Raw genomic sequence first — 17,141 nt, 5'->3', positions numbered from 1 at the left:
TCTGTTGCGTCTCATATGGAACCATGACAAGTGTGTTTTTTATTATTTCTTAGTCTTCTGTTGTTGTTCAATATATAAATTGTATTTACATATGCTTGACGATCTGGACGGCATAGCAATAAAAAGCGAAGCAAAGAATACCGCGAGAAAGCGAACAACAAGAACGGATAGAAAAAAAAATCGATTTGTTAAATAAAATGATGATCAAGCATTATCGACCGTCTTCTGCTTAATCGTTGTTTGATCTGATAGAACTTTTTTTTATTACAAAAGAAGACTTTTTTTTATCGTCAAATTACAATACGGGTGAACGCGGTAGCAAAACCTGTACATCAAGAAATCCTTGGAAACTACTGCTATATATAAAGGCCGGCGACACAAAAATTATTTCAAGTGTTTACATCCATTGTTCGCGGTGTGTAGTCATCATTTTCCGCTTTAGCTGGATGGACGTCACCAAGTAGTTTGTCCATTTATTTTTACATGTTTACCCATTGAAAGTGATTTTGATTTTATCATTTACGCATAAAAACGAGTTTATTTTACGATTATTAGTTGCAAGTGCATATTAGTTGCATCATTGAATTAATACCATCAATTGAGTTGTTTGAATTTTAAATTGTAACGATTTTAAAAGTGGCAAAATGATTTTAAGCGTAGTTGTGTACGGTGCACTATGCACATTTTTTACTTATGCAGCAGCCAAATATCGTGAGTATCATTCCATTTCTAGCCTATTTCATCACCCGTTTTAGATGCACTGTTATTACCAATTTCACTATCGGATCTAGTACTTCATTTAATCTTAATATTTTTAAGTATTGATTTGAAATCTTTTACTTCGTTTTTATAAACAATTTTATTATCTGATCTAGTACTTCACTTATTCTTAATATTTTCAAAATATTGATCACAAATCTTTTACTTCATTTTTCGTGAACATAGTTTTGGCTATAAAAATGGCCAGGCCATCTTCAATTCAGTGTTGTCAGACAAGTCTATAACTCGAGAATTATGTATTTTTGGAAGTTAAATTTATGATCTACCTCTCATTTAAAGGGTCGATCATACATTTTACACCTCAATAATTGATAGTAATGGAGTTATAGACTTGTATGGTAACACCTAATTGTTGACTTAATTTACGAATGTCCTCTAAGTAATCGATAATCATATCTTGTCGTTAATTCATCAAGTCGTGAACGATAACAGATGATACATGTCCCGTCGAAAGTAGTAAAACAAAATTATTAGAAGAAATCGATACTCCCCAATGGAAAGTCTCCATATGTCGGGGAACACACAACCTACCTTAATCCAAAAATAATTCGGCTAAAAACTCTGTCTTCTTCGGATGGAATAATTTGTTTATTGCAAAAAAATTAATGCGAAAATTCAAACCATAAATTCAAATGAACCATCTTGAACCGGTTCTGTCCATACCGCAAAACCCATTAATTTAGCGAACAGACAACAAACATAGTTGAGACCGGTGTGTAAATTCGTTAGTTCTCTGATGAGTATAATCAATAACGAAGGAAGCGAATACACCGAATACATATACACTTTACCTGCATGGGTGATTTCCATCGATTTTAAATTGGCGTCTTCATGGTTAAATATTTAGATTTTCGGTATAATTAGATGAATCTGGCGTCTTGCTTTTTTCTTCTTGCTGATATACAGTGAGATTAGATAGATACGACGTTGACGGTGTGAGATCGATGAATATATGTTCACATTTTACGCAAAGTAGCAGTCTTACTAACTAACTATCGGATTTGATCTTAATTGCAATAGATTTAGCTGAATGTATATAACAACAAATCGATGAATATTTTTTAAAAATGGGATGCTGCCATTGCACGCAGACCGCTGACCAGTGATTCTTAATACAAAAATAAAGTTTTGACATTTTAAGGCAATGTGCAAAGAGCTAAAAACAAAAGAAATTTTTCTGTAACTTTGCATTGCTATCTAAATCGGCAGTAAGGCTGAAATTCACACTCACTCCGTTTTGCCTCCGTTTTGGCAATATGAAAGAGGCGTGATTTCCGTAAACGGAGACAAAACTGAGTGACTGTGCCTTGATTTCCACTTACCAAAAAGTACTCTGTGTGAGAGACAAAATTGAATTTTTGCTTTGTTTACTTGACAGCTTCCTCGCTCATATTTCGGAGTACTCTTTGATGAGTGGAAACCGTGCTTAATGGTCGATCTGAATAACTCAAAATTACTCGTGTGTTTTCGGCCTTAGATATTTTTCTTCAAACCGAAAACGTGTAGATACCCTTCAAGCATGCACCCATAATGTCTAACGTTGACGAATAATGTTTCCCCACATTTTTCAGCCTCTGAATTACCGCAATGCCATGCTGGAGATACAAAATGTTTACCCGAAGTTATAACGGGTATACTATCCGGTTATCCGAACGGTCATCCCGGTCTAGCGATCCCACCTTTGGAACCGCTTCGCATAAACTCTATCGATATCGTCCAAGGTGCGGAGAGTCCCATAAACATTGATTTGCACCTGAAGAATTTGGATCTGAATGGCATCAGCAAGGCGGTTATCACAAAAGTCGTGTAAGTTTTGTTAGCATTTTGGCGTGCTATTGTGTTTAAATTAACTACAATGAAATTTACAGAGGTTTCGAAGAGGATATTTTAAACAGTAAATTCGAGATCTACGCCAAATTGCCACAGCTTTCGCTGCATGGTGACTACAAAATCAACGGTAGAGTGTTGGTGTTACCGATACAGGGCGTTGGCAAATCGTCACTGAATTTCGAGAATTTCGACATCGGTATCAAGTACAAGCCGAAGATAATCATCAAAAATGGTAAAGAGTACATCCAAACGGAAAAATTCAAATTGGAATTCGATACCAGCAAATTTTCGCTCCATTTCTCCGATTTATTTAACGGCGACAAAGCGCTCGGTGACAACATGAATATCTTTTTAAACGAAAATTGGCGAGACATATTGAACGAATTGAAACCGTCCATTACGTCAACGCTGGAGCAAATTCTGGAAGCGATTATCAACCGGATATTTGCTAAAGTACCCTACAAAGAAATGTATTTGCATTAAGTGTTACATAGTAGTGTGTGAGTGTGTAAGCTTTAATTTATACGAACTCTTAAGTATGGTTTCCACTCAACAAAAAGTACTCCAAAAGAGAGCAAGCTGTCAAGTAAACAAAGCAAAAATTGAAAAAAAAATCAATTTTGTTTCTCACACGGAGTACTTTTTCGTTAAGTGGAAATCCAGCCTTACTTGTTATCAAGTTTAAGTGCAGACGTAGATGCCATGTAAATTAGCTCTCTATTTAATGATAACAACGGTGAATTATCTTCAAAAGTTTATCCCTCCTGTTCTGCTGAGATACTAAGCTTCGCATAAAAGTCTACAAATTTGATACTCACTGTGGAAAAAAAAGTTTCGATCAAAACGTCAATATTACGTAAAGTCATACTCCCTATCGATGTAATGTGTTACCTACACATTCCGACTTTGAAACGGTAAAGTCTATTTTTTGGAAGATTGATCTCTTGAATTTGCTAAAAAAAAAAAAATCGAAATTTTATTTCGACTAATCGATTTTCCAAAAATTTGCCCTGACCGAGTATGAAATGTCCGCAGTGTTATATCGCACCTGTTTGATTTTATTTACTTATTATATCAGGTTAAAAAAATATTATTTATAAATAATGTAAAAAGTGATAATAATTGAAATCTAATAGACTTTGAATATATAATGTGCTTACCATATATGTATACCAATCATATAAAAATGTAAATTGTCTTGCGATAAAATTATTCGATGTTTGTAAATGCGAGCAGAAATTACATATATACACTACGTACTTCACTGTACGTTGTCTATATCTACTGCTACTTATATCAAAATAAAGTAACGTTCAACTGTTTCCGAATTGTTGTTTTGACTAGCAGAATTATGAACAAATAATGTTCTACCTTCTTTTTGGCATTGTGATCTTTTCGATCATTGGTGTTCTCATTCAACGTACATAAACCGCTGATGGTAAAGCCATAATTTAGTGGAGATGCGATGCGAATCGCGTGCTACAAATACGTTATGATGTTTCTAATAGAACAAACTATCGGTGCATCGATTTTATATGAAATACCACAAGCCACGATCACCATGACGCAACTCTCCAATTTCTGAAAACATTGATTTTAAATGCAGAACCTCATTTTAAAGTGCATAATTATTGACTAATTACGTTGCCAAAGGGTCAATCTTCAATATAAAACTGATATTTTCTGCTTTTTGTAAATGGGTTTGAAGCAATAAAGCACTGAAAATATTTTGATTACCTCAACTCTCGGTCAAATACCTTAATGACTGCTTAACCCAAATTTCTGGTAAATTTGAGTTCACTTCATTCTAGCACTTACGATTTCAATAGAATTTTTGTAGTGCTCCTATCCAACATTCATGCTATCATACTCACCACATTCCAATAATTCTACTGAAATTGTTAGTGCTACACCGATCTTTTCCATACTTTCACTCAACCTTTGTTAGTTCTGCAAACAATTGACCTGACAAATAAGTAGATTACAACATGACCCAAACTCAACACCGGAAGAGTGGAGCCAGAGAGTTAAGTGACCACTCCACTCAACAAAAAGTACTACATGAGAGAGCCGTGAGAGAGCCAGCTGTCAAATAAACAAAGGAAAAATTGAAAAAATTCATTTTTGTCTCTCGCACGGAGAGCAAGCATTAGTACGTGCATTAGGTTTTAGGTATTTAGGGTGATCAAATATATATCACTCTAAATACCTAAAACCTGAAATACCTTAAAAAAATAAAAATAAAAAAAATTCCACAAAAATCATTTGAGTTTTCAAAAATTTCGCGCACAATAAAAATCCACATCACCCTCATTCATTTGTTGTCATTGTATAAACGGCGGATGTAAGGAACGAATCCGACGTTTAAAAATCGCTCAACTTTTGCCTGGTATAGAGCCTTTGCCGGTACGCGTACACATTGTGAGGTTATGACGAGCACCGTATCATTAGCCGCACGAAAACGTTGGTTTATTGGATGATTATGCGAGAACTCCAACTTTACCGGCGACCATGGCACTTCATAACCGAGATTTAGCCAACAGAAACGTTTTTCTGGTCAGTTCTGACTACAAAAAGTATAATTAATAGACTGTTATGATCAGAGCGAGAGATCCGAAGACTAGTTAATTTAACTTGCCTTGGGGTACTTGTCAAAATATTTCTATCTCTTTCATCATAACACTCTATTTCAGACACAGAAACAAAACACTTGTTGACGTTTGCAGTGTTGCCAGCGCCGGGTATGCCAATCGTAACTTTTAATTGTAGTACTTGACATGGATTGTGGATTTGAGCGATTTGAGCATTATTTCACAGGACTCTCAATGATTGACACCATTGACACTGTCGGCAAGTCAGTCCCTTGTGTCACTTCACATGAACAATATTTTCATGGACATCTTTGATATTTAAGGTAAATTTCCACATTATATCGTCAGAATTTTAATTTAATGGTCACAATGAATTATATAGAAATATGAAAACGGTCGTCCCTTTTACCTCCATTTAGCTCTCCGTTTACGTGAAGTTTCCATTGTTTCGATGACTTGTATTTGAGGCAAAAACAAAAATCTAATTTATCATTTGTTCCATATCGTAATCGTTATCAAGAAATCCTCACAATCTTTCCGATTGATAGCTCAATTCCGGTCAGTGTTTATCGTAGCTGGTAAATTTAACTCTCATACTGCTTTACCCACATACCGTTTCCAATTCCGTTTCCGTATCCTAAGCTGCTACTGCTGTTCCTCTCCGTTTCTCTGATTTCTCTCATTTCGTATGACAAATGAGAGAAATCAGAGTAACCGAGAACCGCTGCGAACGTGGACCTTTTACGTGTGCAAAACAGTATATAAATTTAACTCGATTTATTGTAGTCTAGAAGCTAGGTTTTTTATGCCAAGTTCTTCGAACAGTTAAGCTTTTATCAACAGGTAAGAAGACTATGGCGCTATGACGGGAATTCGGCTATTAATTGCATGTGACTAGATCCATGCATTTCAACAGTTTACTTTGCATTTGAAACGCACTTAAAATCCATTTTCATAAAAATGTAGATGCGAACCCAACTCGTTTTGAACGACATAAGTGACTTGTTTTCGTTAAATCGTTTTTTTTTGTAAACCTTATATGCATAACTCTTTTTTTGCAAATAATGCTAGAACACGTTTATCAAGTCGACAAAAACATGTTGACTTTGTCTGTCATCGTTTATACACTGTGGCTGAGATGGAATTTTCGGTAGCAGAAGACGTCACATATATCGACAAATAGACAAAAACTCTTGATTTCAGTGATTTTAATAGGTGGAAGATGCTTAAGTCAATATTAGTTAATTCATTAGCAAAATATCTTTGTTCAGTCGGTTAGGTAACTCAAAAATTGAATTGTCATTCTGCCGCGGAGTTACATGGTAAGTATAGTTCTTGTGACCAAGATATTTTGAACTTTTTTACGCAAGTTCATCAAAACAAAGATTTTTGTTTGGTGACTGGCGCTTTAACAATGTTTGTTAGAGTGCTTTTTGTTGATATTTTTTTGCCAATGTAAAACCATGTAGACGAAGACTGGTTGAACACTTGGCAGTACGATTTTCAGTGGATAGTATGATCGAGGAAGTAATTTTCCTCGCAGATTTGTTAAACTTTAAGCTCACAATTACCAATTTTAAGGCCAGGTCTTTGCTATGTATTAACGCCGTAACCTGGCCTTAATTGAACCTGAACCTGAGTATGTGGTTTCTACAAGAAAAACTCCCAAATAATTTCTCGAAATTTTTATTCATCCAAAAACATTTCGTTGTAAGGGAATTTATTGAAAACTGGTGCAACAATTTGTCTTGCCACTTTTTCCAGGACGTTTTGTAGTGGCACCTGCAACTCTTTAAAAATGAGCTGGTCATTATCGTTCAGAATTGCGTTCATACCATCGCTCAACTCTTTGTGGTTGAACAAATTTTCCAGCTTTATTCGTAATCTGAAAGGATGATGGAAAATTGATTTTTTTTTTGGATCGAAAAAGATTCTATTTCATGTTCCATTTTGTATTACTTCTCTGTTTCCATTTTCACGACCACCCGATCGATTATCAGAAACTCTTTGCCATTTCTCGTGTCGACATGAGTTTGTAATGAAACTCTGAGACTAACATTTTCTGGCAATTGAACATTTAGCGTTATGTTTTTCACAAAATATTTATACAATTAGCTCCACAAATCCCGTCAGCCAAAGAGAGGGGTGCAGGGAGTTTCTCAGATTTGTTTAACGAGGGAAGAAAATAGAAAATTCCAGTAAAGGCGAAGTGTTGCGGCTACCAATCACTCGAGTTGGAATTTCCTTTTTTTCTTCCAACATATGCGAGATGTGATAAACCGTTTTTCTCCACGAAAGTTTTTTACTACGCCACTACAACTTGCTACGCCATTAATCAAAACAAAAACAAATGTGACAGTTCTTGTTCTGGAAAAAATTTCTATTTTCTCCCCTGTCAAGAAGGGAGAAAATAGACATTTTCTCATCCGAACTGCCATCAGAAAATTTTCCGTTTGTAAGTAGACTAGTGTTTTGAAAGCGAAGTTAAATGAATAATAGTAAAAGTCCTTCTCACCTTTGTATGTACGCTAATTTTTGGTCAAATATTATCCGGGAGCCTGGAACCGGGCTTCCGCACTTTTTCATCACGGTGCGGCGGAAAAACAATAGCAATTGTACAAAAATTAGGTCCCATGAGTACAAGAGAAACCGGTAGAAACACGTTTTAAAAAACTGATTTTAAGAAGGTCATAGAGATGTGGATACTTGAGGGATGAAACTAATAAATAGTAGTATTTAGCGGTAGAGTGGTATACGGTTGAAAATCAAAAAAATTTGTAGAAAAGTTCAGAAATCCGAGGTGGCTAATAATATCCAAAAATATCAAAAGTGCATCCAAATGCTCAATTAAAATTCATTCAACCTCACGGTGCCATCGGAAGTTAATCTAAAAGAGGCGAAAAATGACAGGGAAAAGTGGGATGCTTGTCTTAAAATTTCGTCTCTAGCGAATTTTGAGGAAACTTACAGCCGTACAATAGTGGTGGAAATAGTGATCATACCTTCCGGGGAATCCTAACTGATGTGATGAGTCAGACTCAGAAACTGATTTTTTTATAAACAAAACGAGAAGCTTTATTACCTTCCACAAAGAAAACGAAGAAAACCATGAGCGTCCACCTAAACCGTAGTTCGACAAATTGCCTAAAGGGATCGTCAAAAACTGGCGACGGGATCTATGGATGTCCTCTAGTCAGAGAATAATCGAAAATTTGCATTACCAAATTTAATTTCCGACCAACCGCGTCCAGTAATTGGTAAGAGTAGAACTTTTCCTGAAACCTGATATGGTCCAGATATGGTTGACAATTTCAAATGTCCGCCTATTTGAAATTATTGTCATTAATAAATTCCCAAAAAATTTTATTTTTTTTTCTTACGCATGCGGAATTTTGACGTTTTGGGGTCTTTTTCGAATCCACTAAAAGAAACAATCGATCGCAATCATTATTCTATCGTCATAAGCTAATATGGTTAACGCGAAATTAACGGCCGTTTTTTTTACCATTTGATTTACATAAAGAAACTTACGTGACTTTATCGACGTGAATGCTATCGATTCCGGTTATATTACATTTTTCGTAGTGAATTTTAATATTTATCGGACTCTCTTCTCCTTTTTCCACAATCACATCAGCTATTTCGTATGGATCGGTTGGGACGACACCAAGCTCACGTATGCCACTTGCTTCGAATGAATTATTTTTTTTAGAGAACAACATTCTCATTCTAAGAATAAAATTTCTTATTTCCGGTGAATGCATACCTGACACTTTAATCAGTTCATTCATAGTATTGGCAATGCATGTATGATCTCCGTTCTTGCAGCGCTTTATGTGTGAAGCTATAGACACATTGGGAAAGTATTTTATGAAAAGTTTTTTTTTCTCATGTGCACGTTGTGTTTTGCCTTATTTTCTCCCCTCAATAGGCCGTGAGAAAATTGTGTTTTCTTGACGACTGGTTGAATGACAGAATCTAGTGAGAAAAGTGTACCAATTTCTCTCCCGTGATGAGAAAATAGAACTTTTCTCATTCGAACTGTCACTTTGACAGTTTTGAAAGTAGCATGACAAATCGATGTTTTCGTTTCGTGAAGAAAAACGGCAAAACACAACATGCGCGGATGAAAATCGTTGTGTTCACCTCTGGGAGAAAATATGAAATTCCAATAAGAGCGATGTTTGCAGCCGAAGCGAAGCGAGGGCCTCAATTTCGCTCGAGTTGGAATTTCAATTTTCTCCCAGAAGTAAACCAATAAATATTTTTTCAAGTTAAAGACTGTTGAATTATCATACGAAAATCGTCACTGCGGCAGCCTATAATGAGAGCAATAATTGCCACAAATATTATTGAAATGTTCATTATTTTTGTTCAGGCAAGTGCTCAGCTTCGGTCCAATTCGATGTACTGATGAAATAATTCCATCGATTCACTTAGTTCAAATAGTTCGCCGAATGCAATATCGATCTGTTTTATAGATTCGAATTGAATTCGAATGGTAATCAAATATTCAAATCTTCTTAATTGTTCTGGTATTGATGGTCTTGTTAAATTGAATGACTCTTGGTTTATCAGTGAAATTACCTTTGACTTACTGGAAATTTTAGATGTCTCAGATCAGTATAAATTAGCGTGAGGGACTTCGAATACATTATTTACTATGCAGGCCCGAAGTATTTTTAAACAATGAAATTTGGATTACGACGACTGGGACAAGCGTATCTACTTCTTATTCAGTCAGTTTGTACTCACAACTTGCACTTCGAATGGTCTATTGATAATCCTTGGCTGCTCGTTTCTCGATTCGTTTAAAACCACATAGTCGGCTGGAGACAGCCACAACATGAACTATGGACAGACCACCAGAAATATGAGCTGGGCATCGAAGCATATGGAGTGTTCTATTTCGGAAATAGTTCACTTTTATGCTGCGGGGACACAATAGAAATAATTAGTTTCATGTTTACTTTTTTGTGGGATGCTGCAGGGACAAAGTTGTTCGAAATTCGAACTGGAACCCTCTATACATCTCATATGAAAATTGAAAACGAAATTTTTATTGCAGTTTGCCTCTGGATAGAGTGGACGTGCGTGTTGAAAATTGAATTTCTTCCGTTATGTAAATTTATCTGTTAATTTATTCATTTCAGAACTTCCTTGGATTGAGGTAGTCTTTTTTGCTATGCTAACCGCATACGCTCTATATTATATAGTCATCTTGTTTGATAGACATATATGTCGGTCGAGTAATTTGTAAAACGTAATTTTTGCCACGAAGCAACTGCTATCGTTTGTGAAAAAGTTACGCTTTTTTAAGATAAATACAGTGAATGCAAACTACAAAGAAAAGTGCTTAGACTGCCCAGACTTGTCTATATACTGGTAGCCACTCAATAGCGCAGTGTGTAAGTCGAAAAATTAAAAATTAAAATGTTTTTACTCACTCAACTTATCGCCATCCCCGAAGGTACCCATTACCGCAACGGCAATGCCCCTTTGAATAAGTAAATTTAGTCCTTTGCGTGAGGAACGTCCTGGACGTCGTTTGTTTTCGTAATTATCTTGCTCAATTCTTGGCACCATGCACTCGTTGCACCCATTGTTGACATTGAATTATTGGCCAGTTGTGGGTTCGAAACTCAACCGCAACAAATATAATTCCAAGTTACAGGTTTCTATTTTGACTAGTGAGAACACCGTAATCTTTTACTGCTCTCGGGCACTGAGTTTGCTTTTCAAATAAAAATGTTTTAGGCGACAAGGTACACGTACAGGTAAGGTGAACCAAATTTATGTAAAAGTTGACTTCAGCTGTTCCACTTATACAAACACAAAGCTTTACATACTTACACGCGTTTCATAGTAAGGTGGTAAGCAGTAAGCAGCTGAAGCAAACAGATACACAAATTCGATTGACATTAAGTGTATGAAAAGAGAAATGATTTTATTTCAATTTTTATTGTCAGAAATTTATCAGTCACATGGTGAATGAACTGAGCAGCGAAATAGAGAGACGCATCACCTAAAATTTTTCTGTAAAATACGATATTTGTCAACGGGACAAATGATGAATATATGGATTCTTGCGTTTTTACCGACTTCACCTTCGCCTCGCATTTGTAAGCTTCACGCAAGAACTACAATTTCCAACATATCTCCCATTGATAGATAACGCACTGTTATAATGTGTCCGTCTCGTTTCGATGCTCAACTGTCCATGTTTAATAGTGAAAGGAATGTACGACCACAGCACTGCTCCTAGCATAAAAAGTGAATAGACAATGGTCAAAATTTGAGGTTTAAGTGATAAAAGCTACAGCTGAGGATTGTTTGTATTGATTGTTTGACTTATAGATCCGTTCAAAGAGCAGGTGCAAAGTGCATCTTACTGTCAAACGTCATCCACAGAGCCATAACCTCAACGCTTTTCCATACATTTTGTCAAAACATTTTGTTTGGTTATGTTGTCTGTGGATTACGTTTGGCATTTCGATGTTGCACTTGGAACAGAGGTATACAACGAAACAAGTCAGTTATATTTACAAAAGGCACGCAGTGCCTACTGTGATCTCATCAGCCTCAAAATATTTTCTATGTTTATGCTAGAAGCAGTGCTGTGGCATGACTCGTTTCAATATTTAACTGTTGATTTTCGTTTTATAAAAGACGACTTTGCCATCGTCATCAACGTATTTGCAAAATTTGGTTGATCGCCATAGAGCTGAAATAAAATTAGAAGAAATTTGTAACATCAACTCTGACCGCTTTGGATAACCGCGTTCGGTCTACCTAGTAAGATCGGTGTTTCGTCCCTTAAATAATAGTCTCCCAATATTGGTTTAATTGCTTCAAACGCTTCGGCTGCATGATAATGCGGTATTTTCGGGAACAGATGATGCAAGACATGGGTATCGGTAACACGATGTAGAACACCATCCAACCATTTACCAAAGGAACGATCAACCGTGCATAAATTTCCATGGAGCCAGTTCTATAAAGAAGGGCATATAAGTGGTGCGTATAATACATACTATGAATTTCCAACCCAGCCGTCTTCCCGAAGATGTGGAACGAATGTGTCGGTGTGGTTAAGATACGTTATAATAACTAGATAGGCATTGGTCACCAACAACGGCGCCAAATATAAATTGAAAACCAGCCAAAATCCGTAATTATGAATGAAATATCCCGTAACAGCCAGAACTGCTAGACACTCGATATTGCTCAGGACCACAACCGACCGTTCTTTCGGTAAGTAGAAAGCCGAATCTGGATTGAAATGATTCGCCGTTGTGGTCCGGTATTTTGCTGGTCCCCATGAATTTACGATCAAATACCCTGGCATCCATCCCAGCAACAACATTTTAACAATTCTGTACAGATTATACGTTGGACTGTCTTCGACCAAGTCACTCCACGTTGGAGCCAGATCGGAGCGTGTGAATGGTGCGTAGACTTCATCATTTTCACAGCTGCCAGTATTTGCGTGATGAATTTTGTGCGTGATTTGCCAGCTATGATATGGAGTCATCAATATCGAATGACAAAATGCGCCGACAATGTCGTTGATGATGTTCGAATTCGAAAAACCGTAGTGACCACATTCGTGTGCAATGACCCACAATCCCATGCCGTAGCTGCCTTGCACATACCAATAAACCATATAACCCAATATTTTAACGGGAAGCGGCAATTGCATCAGTTCCAAAACAACGTACGCACCGTAGAATAAAACGGCGCACGCAAACAAATTCCAAAACAAAACATTGAACCCGCGTAACGTATCCTTTTCAAAGCAATGCGGTGGTATTGCCGCCTTTAGATCGGCTACGGTGAAGTTCGGATTGGCCATTGGCGGAGGTTTCGGTGCGCCATCAACGTGTGCATATCCTGCTTTGGATAGCTCCGGAAGGTCTTCCATTTTAGTTGCTGTTTTTTGTCGTGGGCTCATTTTGTTTCACTGAACCTTCACACTTTGATGATAAAGTGACTGGAATTGGCTGGAAAAAACGCTTTATATAGGCGCTGTTCACCTGGTATGATTGTGATTAGATTAAAATGTTGAACAAACGTTTAAAAGTGGCTAGATTAGCATCATTGCATGCTCTCATGTTTCCGATTGTTAAACTTTACATTCCCTAGATGCAATGAACTCTTATCACTTAGAAAATGCAGAAAACTGCCTTCACACACTGTAACAACGTTGTTTGTCTGTCGCTAATAGAAAAATTTTAAGAGGAAATTATAAGTGATCTGTAAGCACTATATTCGAAGAAGATTTTAATTCGGTCGTGCACGGCAGTCATATCAATTTTATCTGATACTTAAAAGGAAACTAGAACACTTCTCAGACAATTGAACCAATTAAACACCGATATGAAAAGCTTTCGTTCTAAATTCCAAACGAAAGAGTCACTTAAGTCACCAGTATTCATCACCCGTATTGGTTAAAGAAACGTCAATATAGCGATAAATCAACCACTTTGAGTGCAGATGTTATGGGACACCACAATCTAATCAAAGAGACAGTTACTGTACATAAATATGATCGTGTCAAGAGAACTCGAGCCATTTCGTTATTAAATTCACAAGCGTCAGTAACTCAGCTGTTACTCAAGCGTGTTCAGATTAGTCCATAAATCAAAATGGAGGAAATTTCCGATTTATCGAAAGTGCGATTCACTCTCGTCGACGGTGCACCGAAACCGCCGCCTCTATCGAAACCAACGTTTACTTTGGCCGAGTTAAAGGCGGCAATACCGCCTCACTGTTTCGAACGAAGTATGGTTAAATCGATGGCACACATGCTGTGGAATGTTTCTATTTGCTGTGGATTATTTTACGGAGCCTACGTCGTTTTGGAACGAACCGAGTTGCCGTTTGTCGTAAGGGCATTTGGATATTTGGCGTATTGGTTTTTGCAGGGCAGCTTCATGACTGGTCTGTGGACAATAGGCCATGAGTGTGACACTATGGATTCTCAAACAATGAGACGGTTGACGACACTGTCGGAATCATTTTGCATTCATTCGTTTTGACGCCGTATCACAGCTGGAAATTTGCACACCGTCGGCATCATTTGAATACAAACAGTTGTGAAAATGACGAATTTTTCGTTCCGATCACGGAAAGCGAGGCGAAAACGGCATGGCGAGATACATTGGAAGACCAGTCCCATGAGCATTTTTTTACAGGATTATTCAAATGTTGCTGGTGGGATGGATGCCGGGTTATCTATTCCTAAATAAAATGGGACCGAAAAAGTATCGTGACGGTCCGAACAGTCACTTCAATCCTTATTCGCTTCTGTACACACCGAACGAACGATTCAGTATATTGATGAGCGACATTGAACTATTGCCTCCACTTGCAACCATTGGCTACTTCATTTACACTACGGTTTCTCTTTGGTTTTTCAAATTATATTTAGCACCGTACCTGGTAGTCAATGCGTATATTGTCATGATAACTTACTTACATCACACAGATACATTGTGCCGCACATGAGGGAGGGAAAATGGAATTGGATTCAAGGTGCTGCGGGCACGGTTGATCGTTCCTTTGGCAAATTTATTGACAATGCGGTAAATCATCTTTCTGATACGCATGTCCTGCATCACTTTTTCCCCGAATTCCGTACTACAATTCGATCGAGGCAACGGAAGCAATCAAACCAATTATGGCGAATATTATTTAAAGGATACAACACCGTATTTAAGTGGTAAGTTTGCCGAATCGTTGGCATGGCAGGTGATTCGAATATTAATTACATTTTGTTTAGCTCTATGGCGATCCGTGAAATACTGTCAATACATTGCAGACGATGGGAAAATTGTGTTCTACCAAAAATATTTGTAATTAATTTTTAGCAAATGTATTAGGGGTAAACCATTATTGTTCATAATGATGATGGTTGACCCCTATTGATTAAAATAGATCTTATAAATGTAAATGTGGAATCCATCAGAATTAATTCTTCGACATTTCTGGCTCGAAAAGGCCGTCGGTGGCTAAATTTGTAAAGAGCATTAAAAAAATTTATACAAAATCCAAAAGGCCCTCCGGGAATCGTCCGTATTCACAGTATGGCCTGGTGTCTGGTATGAATTTATTTCTTATATGTGCAACGAATACATTGGTCAACAGGTATGATATTTTTTTTGTTCATTTGTCAGTGGTCGTCACAGGGCGGCATGTGACTTACTTTTCTCACTAATTCCGACTGTTTTTAAAAGAAGCGATAGTGACCTACTTTTTCCTGATTTTTTTACTTTTATCACTATTTCCAACTATTTTGAAAGAAATATTGAAAAATCGGAACAATTTCTTATTTCATTTTAATATTTATTACATTTTTAAGACGTACACGAAACCACAGTAGTCCACTTATCCCATGTGAATCTAAAATTCGCAGAGAATCTTTTTAGTTGAACAGAAGTAGCCGCAGGTAGCTGTATTCTGGGACCAGTATCCTACAGATGCTTCTGCAAAGGTTTCATTCTGCACGCAATCTAGAGGTCCATATACGACATTCAATCAATAAAAGAATTGACGAACAAAAATGTTAAGATGTAGTTTCGCCTATGAAAATATCGTATCTATAGACGAAAACAGCTCAAAAGTTTGCCTGTAAAAGTTCATTTGAAATGTATTTCAGTTCCCTATGCAGTAATAGAACCAGGGGCGGATCCATCTATGTGCGGTCGAGGCGGTCGCCGGGGGTCAGAAATTGATTTTTGCAAAGAAAAATTTTTTACACGAAAACCGTCCGCATCAGAAATTTGTTTGTCTTCTATCCGCCTGGGTCAGAGCAAAACCTGGATCCGCCCCTGAATAGAACGCACTGGAATTAAAAATTCAAATTAGTTTAAGTTTTTGTATTGGCAAGGTCCAAAATAGGGTGAATGTGCTGGAATGGAGAAAGTCATCTCCTGGAAAACCCTCAGCTGATGCGATTTTTCGAAATAAATTCAATTGTTAGTATTTAAGAAAAAGACATTTAAAGTTAACTTTATTTCACTGTGGCGAAACTTAACCTCAAGTTTTTGAGTAAAATATCTTACTTGGTAATGGAACAAATGATGGAAATGGCAATTCTTGTGTGTTTACCAACCTGGACTACAAGTCGATCGCCAAAATTAGCATTATCCAGCATTAAGTAATGTACTACTTGAATCAAGCAAAGGTAAACAATGTTAGCAATCGCTCAGCCAGTTTCCTTCATCGATGAGGTAAACGGGAAATAACTCCGGTATTTTATTTTTCCTAAAAGTATAAACAATTCTAAATTTTTAATCACCTTCCTTTATGGTACATTCAGATACAGGGCTTACTTTAGAGAATTTTCATTCTGAAAATTCTGAAAAAGTTCCGAAAAAGTTCTGAAAAATCCCGAAAAATTATTTCAGAATTTTTCTGAACTTTTTCGGAATTTTTTCAGAATTTTCAGAATTAAAATTCTCTAAAGTAAGCCCTGCAGATATCCACGATTTAATAACAGAGTCTGTTTAAACATGTGCCGTTATTTCTTAAATATATCAGATGGAGTTCTTTTGCTCTAAAAAACGTTTGTAAAAATATATCATTTTGAGTCCTTTCAGTTTATAAGGGACAAAAACAAGTAATCAGATAACAATAAGTTCTTAGGGCCTTCCAACCGCCAAAACTACGGTTCTTATTATTTTCAGATGTCCCAATCACTTTGTCATACAGTAAAAGTTTTTGTCCAACACCTAGCTGGGTAATAGAGGATTTTACACGTCAAGTAGAGTAGTGTTTCGATACCAATAATACCACTAGCAGCCTTAATGGTAATTTTGCAATGACATTATGAAAAAAAATCGAATTTCGTGCTCCTTTTCCAAGATTTTTAAACCTTCCGCACGTTGCCAACAAGCGCTAAGGTGTTACTTTACTTTTTCTTAGTATAAAATGGCA

General features: G+C 36.8%; 3 protein-coding genes and 1 long non-coding RNA gene across 5 annotated transcripts; 2 read left to right on the top strand and 2 right to left on the bottom strand.

Annotated features, from left to right (window-relative positions):
* The first annotated feature begins 38 nt into the window (after positions 1–38).
* On the top strand, positions 39–3,837 carry LOC119070451 (protein takeout-like). The gene is made up of 4 exons (XM_037175187.1): positions 39–711; positions 2,352–2,586; positions 2,649–3,141; positions 3,279–3,837. The coding sequence occupies exons 1-3, from the start codon at positions 645–647 to the stop codon at positions 3,091–3,093; spliced, it is 747 nt and encodes a 248-aa protein (XP_037031082.1). The 5' UTR covers positions 39–644; the 3' UTR covers positions 3,094–3,141; positions 3,279–3,837.
* Positions 3,838–6,877: 3,040 nt separating this feature from the next.
* On the bottom strand, positions 6,878–9,669 carry LOC119067528 (protein takeout-like). Of its 2 annotated transcripts, XM_037171774.1 has the most exons (7): positions 9,500–9,669; positions 8,968–9,045; positions 8,733–8,889; positions 8,582–8,622; positions 8,423–8,524; positions 7,161–7,263; positions 6,878–7,086 (listed from the first exon to the last, which is right to left on the bottom strand). In XM_037171774.1, exons 1-7 carry the CDS (start codon positions 9,564–9,566, stop codon positions 6,888–6,890), a joined length of 747 nt encoding a protein of 248 aa, XP_037027669.1. In that variant the 5' UTR covers positions 9,567–9,669; the 3' UTR covers positions 6,878–6,887. The 2 variants fall into 2 exon arrangements, with proteins under 2 accessions (XP_037027669.1, XP_037026830.1); XM_037170935.1 differs by lacking the exon at positions 9,500–9,669 and having other exon boundaries at positions 8,968–9,063.
* Positions 9,670–11,146: 1,477 nt separating this feature from the next.
* Positions 11,147–13,205, bottom strand: LOC119082050 (delta(12)-oleate desaturase-like). Its single transcript, XM_037195049.1, has 4 exons — positions 12,250–13,205; positions 11,994–12,195; positions 11,824–11,925; positions 11,147–11,442 (listed from the first exon to the last, which is right to left on the bottom strand). The coding sequence occupies exons 1-3, from the start codon at positions 13,153–13,155 to the stop codon at positions 11,843–11,845; spliced, it is 1,191 nt and encodes a 396-aa protein (XP_037050944.1). The 5' UTR covers positions 13,156–13,205; the 3' UTR covers positions 11,147–11,442; positions 11,824–11,842.
* Positions 13,206–14,879: 1,674 nt separating this feature from the next.
* Positions 14,880–15,156, top strand: LOC119072931. Its single transcript, XR_005087019.1, has 2 exons — positions 14,880–14,925; positions 14,986–15,156. It is a non-coding gene; the product is annotated as an uncharacterized LOC119072931 (long non-coding RNA).
* Positions 15,157–17,141: the final 1,985 nt, after the last annotated feature.

The sequence above is a fragment of the Bradysia coprophila genome, chromosome II (genome assembly GCF_014529535.1).
Source record: "Bradysia coprophila strain Holo2 chromosome II, BU_Bcop_v1, whole genome shotgun sequence".
Classification (NCBI taxonomy): Eukaryota; Metazoa; Arthropoda; class Insecta; order Diptera; family Sciaridae; genus Bradysia; species Bradysia coprophila.
Note: the sequence above shows the minus strand (reverse complement) of the source record. Positions and strands in the feature narration are given on the sequence as shown.

Excerpts from the sequence above, each read along its gene's own strand:
- LOC119067528 (XM_037171774.1), bottom strand. The coding sequence starts at position 9,566 with ATGAACATTTCAATAATATTTGTGGCAATTATTGCTCTCATTATAGGC. Across the intron at positions 8,623-8,732 it reads ATTCACGTCGATAAAGTCAC|TGGATTCGAAAAAGACCCCA; the intron begins GTAAGTTTCTTT and ends TGTTTCTTTTAG. Across the intron at positions 8,525-8,581 it reads AACGTCAAAATTCCGCATGC|GCGGACATTTGAAATTGTCA; the intron begins GTAAGAAAAAAA and ends AATTTCAAATAG.
- LOC119082050 (XM_037195049.1), bottom strand. The coding sequence starts at position 13,155 with ATGAGCCCACGACAAAAAACAGCAACTAAAATGGAAGACCTTCCGGAG. Across the intron at positions 12,196-12,249 it reads ATCTTCGGGAAGACGGCTGG|AACTGGCTCCATGGAAATTT; the intron begins GTTGGAAATTCA and ends CCTTCTTTATAG. Across the intron at positions 11,926-11,993 it reads CGAAACACCGATCTTACTAG|CTCTATGGCGATCAACCAAA; the intron begins GTAGACCGAACG and ends ATTTTATTTCAG.
- LOC119070451 (XM_037175187.1), top strand. The coding sequence starts at position 645 with ATGATTTTAAGCGTAGTTGTGTACGGTGCACTATGCACATTTTTTACT. Across the intron at positions 712-2,351 it reads TTATGCAGCAGCCAAATATC|CCTCTGAATTACCGCAATGC; the intron begins GTGAGTATCATT and ends CACATTTTTCAG. Across the intron at positions 2,587-2,648 it reads GCGGTTATCACAAAAGTCGT|AGGTTTCGAAGAGGATATTT; the intron begins GTAAGTTTTGTT and ends TGAAATTTACAG.